The 12,535-nt window shown below is 30.6% G+C and overlaps 1 protein-coding gene across 11 annotated transcripts in view; it reads left to right on the plus strand.

The window, feature by feature from the left end:
* Positions 1-12,535, plus strand: part of LOC127730732 (voltage-dependent calcium channel type A subunit alpha-1-like) — a 213,932-nt gene that overhangs the window by 196,177 nt on the left and 5,220 nt on the right. For 8 of the 11 annotated variants that reach the window (XM_052239259.1, XM_052239253.1, XM_052239250.1 and 5 more), the window contains 7 exons: positions 1,371-1,475; positions 1,957-2,066; positions 2,660-2,677; positions 6,257-6,348; positions 9,506-9,614; positions 10,202-10,342; positions 11,680-11,989. In XM_052239259.1, coding sequence (XP_052095219.1) covers positions 1,371-1,475; positions 1,957-2,066; positions 2,660-2,677; positions 6,257-6,348; positions 9,506-9,614; positions 10,202-10,342; positions 11,680-11,989 — 885 coding nt within the window. The remainder of the gene's footprint in view (positions 1-1,370; positions 1,476-1,956; positions 2,067-2,659; positions 2,678-6,256; positions 6,349-9,505; positions 9,615-10,201; positions 10,343-11,679; positions 11,990-12,535) is intronic. The other 3 variants (XM_052239254.1, XM_052239258.1, XM_052239252.1) reach the window with 3 other exon arrangements.

Below are 12,535 nucleotides of genomic sequence, written 5' to 3' on the forward strand. Positions count from 1 at the left end.
AGTGCTCATATAGCTTTTAAGTTCATCTGGCCCAATGTGCCATTTGAACTATTTGCATCGCTTGGCATTTGTCGTTGTCATCTGGTTTTTGCCATCTGCCAGTGACATAAATTTTCCTAAAATTGTGTTCTCTAAACCCTTGCACCATTTTCAACCAAATTTCATAAACTTTTTTCCTCTAACCAACATGGTCACCATGGCAAAAAATTGAACATACGGTAAAATCCAAGTAATTGTCTAATATCTGGAAAACAATAACAGATATAAAAAAATCTGACAGTGGTAAACAGCAAAAATAATCATCAATACAAATTTTTATAGAAGTTTTAGTACTTTGAAATTTTGCCTATTATCTTGAAAACTATAAAGCAAGACAAACTGAAAAAACAGCATTTATTTACATGTGAGCCAATTTTCATGTATTTAGGGAAAACATTTATTTTCATGGTTGTAATATATATCTACCCTGAGAACGTATATAAATATAAGAAGATATTTATAGGTTTCATAACAAGCAAAGACGAGTTTATCATTACTATTTTGATTAAATGATAAGAGTTGATATCAAGTGATATGCAATTCTCACAAGTTGTTAAACCTATTTCTCTAATAGTCAACACTCTCATTGTTTTAAATAAAAAATTCTGTGAATCGTTGATCTAGTCTTTTGCACATAACAGTCCGGCGACAAACTTTAACATCCGACATTTTAAAACTTTGTGTACGCTTCAGAATGTAATGAGATTTGACAAAAAGAATATTTTCAGGTGAAAAGTGTGAGTTTTTTGTATATATCTTTGCCATAAACAATGTACATCTTAACCATTGAAAGTCATCAATGACCTAACAAATAGCCAATGGAAATGTTGTAATATTGTCTCTTCATGCAAGAAATAAATTACAGGGTACAAACATAAGAGAAAAGAGCATATGTGACTTTGAGATGAAGAACAGCAATAAAAGCACTGTTCCTTTGCTTTTGTGTGTTTTTTTGCTGTGCATGTACTGATTTTGTGTCGTGGATGGATACCCCATATCCATTGCTTTTCTATTAAATATATTAATGAGACAGCAAAATAACCAAAAGACATCTCCGGGGTCATCACTTAAACTTGACCTTATAGAGCAACATTCATCTTATGTATTTTGAGAAAAGTCTAAAATTTACATTAATTCTGTTTATGATGGATACAAATGCATAATTATCTTGTGATCTGATGCAACTGAAACACTATTAAAGTCATATTTGAAGAAGAAAAAAAATCAAATTTTATATTTTCTCCAAACCCACACAAGTTTTAGAATTTAAACATTTCAAATGGTCCTTGAAAAAAGTGTTTTAATTGTAACTTTCTACTTTGTATTTATAGCTGATGAGATGGATAAGAAGGATGGAGAGATGAGGGAAGTAATCAAAAAGGTTTGGCCTGCTCAGGCAAGAAAAATGTTAGATCATCTGCTTCCACCCAATGCTGGTAGGTTTTCTAAATACAAAAGTTTATTTAAAGGAAAAAGGTTTGTTCGGTACATGTGTTTTCAATTCTATCATTCCACACTGTTGTCTGGAGTTTTCTTGTTACAGATATTGAGATGATTTTGTACATAGTTTATTTGTTTTTTGTTTTTGTTTATAGATGTTACAGCTTGCCGAAATACTTGTGAAGTCTTATGACTATTGAACATTGAAAAATCTTGAAAATGTATTTTTTGGGACATGTTTTGTCCTGCATATATTTACTAGGTTCTACAAATTGAATAGGCTTTTCATTTCAGATGACTAAATTTTGACTGAATTATGGCCCTTGATCCTTGATGCACAATAAGCAGACTACATTCAAATGTATCATTTACATATATTATAAACTACCACCTTTTCTTCAAGACACTTTTAATTTCTTGTAACAGAAGTTACTGAACTCGGCATACATTTTATACAGTTATTAATTTCTTTTACAGAACTAAATGGTTTTAATCTGAGTGTTGGGAAGATTTATGCTGGTTTAATGGTTGCTGAAAATTGGAAAGCATACAAAGCTAGTCAGTCAAAAGGTGGAAATTATAGAATGGTAAGACCTGCATCATGTCTTTTTTTAAACTAAGAATGGTTCTCAAAGGACAATTGAGGCCAACTAAAATGCAGTTTTTGTATGTATTTAGAATGAATATGGTGGACAGGGGTCAAGATAAGAGGGAAGAGTTTTGAAGGAAGTGTGAGTACTGGTGGAGGATTCTTGGAAATTTTGATCCAATCTGCTTACATCATGCCAAAACTTATTTCAATTGTATTGTGTCCTATAGTCCAATGGAAGCAGGTTTATGCTTGTCTTGGAAGCAATTGCATATCACAACTCCTTATTCAAGCAGAAATGTGCAATAGGCAGTATTCATTTACAATACATGAATAATTTTCAGATTCATATTTCATCGGACTTTTTAAGCTATGAAGACCTCAAGGTGACATTTAAAGAATGAGATCCAAAGGGAAAAGTCGACTAGGGATTTTAATTTGTATCTTGAGAATGTCATTGCTTTGAAAATGCAAGAAAAGATTAAAAGAAAATGGGATTGAGAAAAACATTTATTGAAAAATTCCTATTCCAGATTTAATTTCAATTTTGAACATGGCAAACATTCATTGACCTTGGACTTTTACTTTCAGGAGGAAAATAAGGAGGAGGTTAGTAGTGGTCGTCGTGGACGAGTCAACCTTGGTTACAAAGATGACCTTGACCCACATTGTGACACTGAATGCTAGCCTTTTATTCTATTTTTAATATTATTGCACTTGCCTCTTAACTTGCCATTTTAAACTTACTAATGCACTTATGAAGCAATTTCTTGCACAAGGAATATTTAGGTTTACTTAATATGTGCAACTAAAAACTGTTTGAATACCTTGTGAAATATGCCTCTTTAAAAAATCTGGTCACAATTTCATGAGAAATGTGTACGTCTTTCAATTTTGATTGAAAAAAAGGGATAATAGTTAACCATTTTCAAATGTCCATTGTAACAATATCTATATATCTCAATAGTTTTTGTACTGGGGGGATTTGTAAATTAAGTCTGTTATCTTCAAATGGTTAAATGAGGGGTTATCTTGTCAAATTCAGTCATTATTGAAATCATGAAAATATTGAATAAGATCAAGGTTAAATGCTTGTGCACTTCATTGACATGTTAATAACATTTATCTCCATGTACTTGATATGCATGCTTTTTACATATGGCACTTTTGACTTTGACACTTTATATCTTGCTTATGTGTAATTAGCATGTGCAAACTTTGCACAGTTGCTGCTCTTGTTGCAATTCTTTTTTTTTTAATGTACTTTTTTTTATTTACAAAAATGCCAAACCTTTCACTGAATTACTGTAGTCTGACTAGATTGGGTATGTGAAAATTAGTGCTTTGAACTTTTATATTTGGTATACAACACTAAGTTTTAATACTCAATCTTGGTAGAGTACAATAACTCTTAGTATTGGTTTCTATTAATTCACATTGACAAATTGATATTGATGCAATTTTATAGGCTACAATTTCATGGTAAGGTGTATGGATGTCAGTAAAATTTGCATATATCACCTTCTTTCATTCTGGGTGCTTTTAAAGCAGTTCTGACAAGTTAATCAAATATTAGATAAAACTACACACTGACTAGGTTGTTGCATTCGATGTTCAACTAAATCTTTTCTGATTATAATGCTCAGAGTTTTTTCTTTAAAACCATTATTGAAACAGATTTGACCACTTATTTAATTTTTATGTTTTTTACTATCTATAGAAAAATTTTCAACCTGCATTTTAAATTTCAAAACCATCTCCATTGAATAAATAATGGGGCTTGCTGTATTGTAAAAACATCCGTCTATTGTAACTAACCAATTGAATTTTGGTTATTTATGTTGTTAGGTTGCTGTCTCAATGACAAATAACCCTCATGTCTCTTTATTCGTAATCGATGGGGATAATGGTAAAATCTATGGCCGATATCTATTTGCACCAAAAATGAAATCATTTGTGCCACAACTTATTTGCGCCAATGCTGCTTCTGGGCCACTTCATTTTGGAAACGATAGGTTTCATTTGCACCTATAAAACAATTATACAATTGTGCCAATTTTATCAATTTATTCATTTTTACTTATATATATATATCAACTAAACGATTGACTTCCCTCCTCTTTTATACATTTAACCATTTACTAATGTCAGTTCCATTTTTGTTGTATTCTCTTGCAAGACCCGAATTTTGTATTTTCTCCACAAACCCTGACCAAGATGGAATCTACAAGACTTTATGACGACATTTGGAAACATGTCTCTAACTGTTTTATGCATTTGTTCTTTAAAATCTAGATGAATGGTGTTAATGTTCAAGGTTAAGTTAAACTTCTGGCAACTTTAATCAAGTAAGAAAAACATTTTTTGTAACAAGCCTCTAATTTTGATGGTAACAGACAAAATACTGATGGAAAATAATGTCCATTCTTAAAGCCATGTATAGTATAGAGTTGTTTGAAATATTTTGGATAATATTTATAAGTACATGTATAATATAGGTAAAAAATGTACAGGTAAATATGGGGCAATTTGATTCCCTTTATTGGTGCAATTAATACCATCAGAAAAATAAAGAGTGGCACAATTGATACCTTTTGAAAACTGTAATTGGTGCAAATTGATTCTGGCCAAATCTATAAGCTAGTCATTCATGGGATATGCATCAAATTGATTTCATACTATCTTGCACATCTTCCACTTGTAGCTGATACTACAAATGTCAAACTTTTATTTTTTTTAAATACAAATGTTATATAATTAGTGTTTAAAATACACTACAATACACTACAAGGCTTAAATGTTTACCGGTATTTTCTACTGTTATGAATTCACAATACACTACAAGGCTAAATTGTTTATTTCTACTTTTATGAATTTACAATACACTACAAGGCTAAATTGTTTATTTCTACTTTTATGAATTCACAATACACTACAAGGCTAAATTGTTTATTTCTACTGTTATGAATTCACAATACAATACAAGGCTAAATTGTTTATTTCTACTGTTATGAATTCACAATACAATACAAGGCTAAATTGTTTATTTCTAAGGAGTAAATACTGACAGTGAAGTTCATTATATTAATTTTGTATTAGTCAAAATTCTCTCACTGAATCTTGGCTTTAGGTATCTTTCTAAGGAGTAAATACGAACAGTGAAATTCATTTTATTAGTCTAGTATAACATATTAGTCAAAACTCGCACTCAATCTTGGCTTTAGGTATCTTTAGTAAAGACATAGAGCATCTTTGACAACATAAAACTAAAAATTAACATTGGTGTTAGGGATACATGATTAAAGTAATCAATTTTCTGCTATTTACTAAATAATAACAATAACAATACTAACAAGGGTCACAAAAGGTCGAAAACAAGGAATGCAGAAACCTCCAGAACAGGTAATTCAATATAATATTTATAGAGAAAACCAAAATTAACTTGTTCATATCATATATATACATACATATATATTTATATATATGTAGCTGGTATTAAATTTAAAAATTCCATTGTTCAGTGGAGGAGGTTACGTGTGACAAAAGTCATTTTTGTCCTACAAAATAACCTTAAAAAATTGTCAAAATTATGTTAATTTTATTATCTATATACCTGGCCATGTTAAAGCAAAGAGTATCTCAAACTACCAGCAACTCAACAACATATGAAACCAAAAGACATCTAGCTGTATCCAGAAAGATAATTGAATATGTTAATTATCTTGTTGTAATGTTTCTGTTGGATAAGGATGTTTACAGCTTGTCGTACAGTTTGAGAGCTTGTCCATTGTTAAAGCTGTATGAATTAAGATGTCAATTTTGCTAAACTAGTTAGGTTGTTGTTTACTGAGATTATCCCCAAGTCTCCTTTAATTTACAAATATTGATTTCTGACAAACTGTTGTCATAGGTCATCTAAAATTTCACAATTGATAGATTCATAACATTTGTGACTTTCCAATTCAAAGGACTAAAAGGGACTTATCAGAAATACTGTAGCTCTGTGGTTATATAATTTAACTAATTCATTAAAATATGTTGTAAGGAAAACTAACAAAACAAATAATCAAATAAAACAATCTCATAAACTTGTATGTCATCTTATTTAGCATTAATTTTTAGGATGCATCATCTTATTTTTTAGATAATTGCATTTCTTCTCTGAGTTGATATATTTATTTTTTGCAGAGGCCGCCATCTTTTTTTCAAAGATTTATGGGTAAACTGACTTTAGATCATTCATCAGACCAGTCTTCTGAAGATGATATTGATGGTCATAGGTCAGTATTTATTCTTTGCTATCCCTTACATGGGTAAAGATAACAGATTATTATCTTTGTGATCTCTTCATTATCAATTTACCTGATGTTATATTGATTTGTCCAAAAAACTGTGTTGAATAACTGGTTACCTGTATCTTATTACACTCAATAAACAGCATGTGTATAACTATCTTTTGTAACCTTGATCTATAAATAAATTACCTTAAAACAAGCACAAAAGGTTGTAAGGTGAATTTGTCAGGGTTCATATTACCTTAACTGTGACCTCATTTACCTGATCCGAAGGGTCACATGAGCTATTCTCATCACTTGGGGTTCGTCATCGACCTTAATCCCTTAACTTTTACAAATATCTTCTCTTGAAACTACTGGGCCATTTCGAGACCAAATTTGGCGACATTATTGTAGAATCTATTTTACAAATAGTGTCTGAAGATAATGAGTAATATAATCGTAGTGAATTTGGGCCAAGAGACTTTAGAATATAATGTTATGTAATTGTTTCCCGGACTTTCGAGCACACTATTGTAATGTAACTTAACACTATTGTTACGTATCTATAGAATCATAAAACATCTCAACTAGCAAGACATTATTTTCTTTACACAAGTTTAACAAGTTAGTAACCTTCAATGTATTGGTGCCGTGACCAGGATATGGGCCAAGAGACTTTAGAACGTAATGTTATGTAATTGTTTCCCAGACTTTCGTGCACGCTATTGTTGGGTATCCACGAATCTATAGAATCATAAAACATCTCAACTAGCAAGACGTTATTTTCTTTAAACAAGTCTAACAAGTTGATAACTCTCAAGATAATTATCATAGGGTCACTGACTTTCATTTTGGTATATTAACCAATCAGTTACCTAATTGGTATTGAAAACATCAAAATTAACATTTTTAGCATACAATGCAATGAAGTTACACTTATTTCCATGTTTTGTTTTATTTTTTCACCTGGAACACCCTTTGAATGATGGATACTGTAAAAACAAAGTCTGTGACCTTTTTTTTTTTATTTATTAATTTACATCTCTAAAATAGGAAATTTAAGTATCAACAACATATCAATGAATTTGAAATTGGAGATCTCATGATTTTCAGACAAATTTTAAGAAAGTTTTTTGATGATTGTGTGTACTTTCTATACAAATGTTCGCCTATTTTGAAAGAATTCCATCTGTAATATTTCATAAAACAAAAGAAATAAATACATTATTTTTTCGATTTTCAGTTATAGTTCGACAAGTCAAAGTTGTATGCAAAATTTAGCCAAATTCTGTGACATATAAATAAGATGTGGTACGAGTGCCAATGAGACAACTATCCATCCAAGTCACAATGTGTAAAAAGTAAACAATTATAGGTCAAAGTACGACCTTCAAAACAGAGCTTATTTACTATACCTTGACCTTAATGACAATTTTTATCAAATTTTTGCATTATTTGCCTATTATTTTGAAAACTTGATGAAAATTTAAATAGCAAAAATGATCAGCAAGACAAAATCTACATATAGATCAATATTGCCCAAATTGTCTGTCAATTATTGCCCTTAAATGAAAATCTTTACAAATTTTGGCATTTTGCCTTTTATCTTGAAAACTATAATAGATGGTTAGAAACTTTAAAAAGCAAAAAAATAAAGTCAGCAGGACATGATCTACAATATGTCAAGCTGGCCAGAATTGTCAATCAACTCTTTAAAGGAGTTATTGCCCTTTAATGATGATTTTTACCCATTTTTTAATTTATGGGGGAAACTTTGGTGAATTAAGAGTAACTGTAAACAGCTAAAATAAGATATCAGCAAGACAATATTGACAAATAGATGATCATAGCCCAAATTGTCAGTCGACCCCTTATAGGAGTTATTTACCATAAATGATGAATGATTTTTATCCATTTTTGTATTTTGGGCAACAACTGTAGTAGATAGAGAGAGACTGTAAACTTTTAAAATGATCAGCAAGACATGATCAACAAAAAAAAAAGATTTTATTCATGAATTATATTATAGTCTACAATGTAAGAGAGTGGCCAAAGTTAAAAATACCCATAGATCAAGGTGAGCGACACAGGCTCCTTAGAACCGCTAGTTATAGTCCATTGGTAATGTTAAGTTTTCGTGATAACTGAAGCAAGACTTTAATCTCACAGTCTTTCAGCATAATATTCTTGTATCTCGTAATGATACAAGCATTTGAAAAAGGTTGAATTCTGGTGGGAAAAAGATGACTCTGGATTTTTCCTGTAAAATGAATAGGAAAAAATGAATTATGTTTTAGAAATAACAAGAATATGAAAATATTTTGTCAGATTTGAAATTTTCTTCTTAGCATATATTAGTGCTCATCAGTTAGCTATCGAGAAAGGTTGATATAAAAGAATTGATAAAGATAAAAGATTTTGTGAGCAGTGTAAAATTATGCATGTTGAAGACAAGTTTCATTTTTTAATGGCATGCACTGCATAAGAAAAGGAAAGGAATTTTATTCTTGAGGAAGCATGTATTCAATGTAAAAACTTCCCTTATATTTCAAAGTTAGAATAGTTTATTTGATTGTCGTCCAGTTAGTCTGAAAGTGTTAATATATCAGTGTCAAGATTTATTGGTACTTGATTTGAAATAATAGAAAATTTGCATTCCAGTGACTAAATATACATGCAGTAAGGATTTAGTTTATGTTTTATGTATTACAAAGGGTAAATATTCTATTGATTTATTTTTAAACACCATCTTGTATGGAGGATAGTTATTTATTCATTTATTTTCAATGTAATATATCTTAAAAGTTACTGTTTAATATATATTATATATATATATGTATATGCTCGGAAATGGGCCCTTTGATTTGATTTGATAAAGTATTTGTATTCATATATCAACAAGTCAATGGGTTGTGGGCAAAATATTGTCATGCATAGCCTCAAAAAAGCCGCAGTAAGTAAGTAATTTTAATTGAGAAACGGCAGATATATACAATCAACAATGAACATGAGCTTAAGAAAGCTCTTACAACCGACTTTAATTCTAGTTATTATAAAATATTACAAAAGTTGAAAATATGAAAAGCCAACATCACTAAACTTTTTTTCCCATAAGAAATAAAAAGTAAATTGTTAGATGTTTGAATTTTTCTGTTAACAGTATAGATAAACATCCTTGGCAGAGATCATTTAGTTTTCTTAGAAGAGGCAGTAGTAAAAGAAAGAAAGAAGCCCAACATCATCAACAGTCTGATGTCAGTAGTTTACATGTAAGTGTACTGTATATAATACAATATATCACAGGAGTCTACGTTATTTGGTAGATGAAACTAAACACCAAATGGTGGGAATCTTGATATGAGTTGTTGCCTCTGAGAAGTGTAGTCTTTATCGTCAGAAGAAAACACTCAATGTTCAGTAAGGTTATTTTATGTAAATTGAATTGAACAATAACAGTCAAATTCAAACATGTGCAAAAATAAATTGTTTCATATTTTTCATGTCAGGGCCTTTTATAGCCTACTATACGGTATGGGTTTTTCTCATTGTTGAAGGCCGTACAGTTGCCTATAATTGCTTACATCCACTTCATTTGAACTTCGGTGGATAGTTGTCTCATTGGCAATCATACCACATCTCTTGTACCCAAGGGTCATATTGTTTTGTTATTGGATCTAATTCCAGGCATAAATATTTAAGCCTTAATTTAATACTGGACTGAATAATTGAATGTATATATATATTTTTTTTTACTTGTAAGTTTAGAATATATTACTTTATTTTGCATTACCCGGGTAGTTACTTCTTCTCTTCTGCAGAATAAAGGTGTGTCATGACTAAATGAAATAAATTTTAGGTTCACAACCCAGAACTTGGTTGTTACATAAATTCCTCTTTTTCATTGGAGGAAGAGAGTGATGATGTCATATCCTCTGTGTCATCACCGATTAGTCGTAAGAAAGTCCATTTTCATGGACCATACTTCAGACATAGGAAGGTAACCAAAGTTTTGGTGATGGAATAGGGTGAAGCTTGGTTATAGGATGTTTTCTTTTGTTTTGGGTTTTTTAGGTTTGTTTTACATAATTCTCCTTGCAACTGCCATCCCATTAACAAATATAAGCTTCACAAGATCATATACCATTTAAACTTATTTAACCTTTTAATATGAATTGTTTGGATATAAACTTTGACCTGATAAATTTGGATAAATCTATTGACAAGTCAGTTGACGGTTTGATGAATGATATAATGATTTTTAATGAAAAGACTCAACAGTCCCCTAGAATGATGATTTTTATGCCCCTGCCACTAGACGAAGGGGGCATTAAGTGTTACCCTTAACCCTCCGTCCCAAAAGTATTTTCACATATTATAAGCAAGCTTGAGCGGAGGCATTTGTGTCCTCAGACACGTTCTTCTTTTATTTATTGATGTTCTTCATTTTACAGTTGTTTCAAGTTTATCTATGACAAACAAAAGAACTTACTTAAACTTAGACTTCATCTTCATTATTCATCCTTCTTTTTTGTATATACCCAACACTGATTTATGAAAAATAATAAACTCTAAATAAAAATAGCATGACAGTTTGACCTATAAAATTTGGGTAAAGTTTTGAATTATTCAATCATTTCTGCCAGTAGATACAGGGCATTAGGATTTGCTGCATATTTCATTTTTCACCCTTTTCAGTGTCTGAAATATGAAAGGCATGCCTACTAAGACAGCTACAATTACCAGCATAAGACTAGTAGATAATTTTTAGCACTTCTGTTACACAATTTTACTTTATAAAGTTCTACCCTCATGAAGTAAAATAATCATTTTGTAAGACTTATAGCTTTGGTGCAGGGAAAATGCTTATATTCCTCTACCTACTGTTTGGGAGATTTACATATTTTAATTGGTGTTTGTACCATATCAAGATGACAGGACTATCCTTGTTTTACAACATAAAGGATATTATTTTAGAGAATATAGAAAGTAAAAATATGTTTTTTTCTTGAAATTTGATATGCATGTATATATATGTGTGTGTGTGTGTGTGTGTGTTATACAGTTTAAACTATATAATATATTATATTATAATAAATTGTTCAGAATTCTGTATCTTTGAAAATTTTTGAATCACTTAATTACATTTGGATTTAATAATAACTAAAATAATAGAAAAAAAATAAAATTGAACGCATTACAAAATGTTCATGGTGAAATTATATACATTGATTATTTTATCACGTTGATTGCCATTATGATAAAGAATAAATAACCTTTGTAATGACCCCAGAAAGATTTCATTTTTAATTCATTAGAATCAATTTGTCTTTCTAGTCTATGGATCGGCAGGACTTCTCCAGTGGTCTGAAACCGGAACATGCATCTGGTCAAGGGCAGAGAAATGAAGCTTCCAGCAGGCCTGGTAATAAAACTCCTTCAGTTCCCACGACACCTGTCTCACAAAGATCTCCTATCCATTCAATGATGCCTTATCACAGTCCATTTGGATCACCCACAAATTCTCCAATGTTACAGAGAAGGTCACCTTCACCACGTCGTAATGAATTTGGATTTGCTTCTGCAGTTTCTAATTTAGTTGATCAGGCTCATTCTATAGCTGAAATGGATCGACGAAAACATTATGGTAATTGTATCTGTTTATGATTGGCCGGATAATAACGACACTGTTTTAAATTTTCCTAAATGAATTTTTATGAAAAATTATTCATTATATTAGAAAATAAAGCTCCAGGACTTCAGATTCTACCAAAAACTGTACAAGAGTAGAACTGTGTCTTTTTGGGTTTTTTTTTGTTGTGCCTTCATTACAATATGCAAAAGAAACTAATCATCCTCTCAAAGTTATTTTAAATGAAGAATTTAAGTTTATTAGATACAGCTTAAATGATAGTTATGAAATTATGAAGTAAACAACTGAATGCCTTCAATGGGATTAACAGAAATAGTAAATCAATTATATAGCAAATCCAAGGTTACTACTAATTTGAAAAGTTGCAAGAGACATAGCAAAGCAAGTATCAAGGTTTTTTTATGCATGGCATCTTCTATTTTGTAACTGCATGGTACAGTTCTAAAAAGGGTTGGTTTTCAATTGTCAATACTTATCTGAAAAAATAATATGCATTTTGTTGCTTTTCATTGGTTGCTTCATATTGATTAAGCAAAATTC

The sequence above is a fragment of the Mytilus californianus genome, unplaced genomic scaffold (assembly GCF_021869535.1).
Source record: "Mytilus californianus isolate M0D057914Y unplaced genomic scaffold, xbMytCali1.0.p SCAF_2, whole genome shotgun sequence".
Classification (NCBI taxonomy): Eukaryota; Metazoa; Mollusca; class Bivalvia; order Mytilida; family Mytilidae; genus Mytilus; species Mytilus californianus.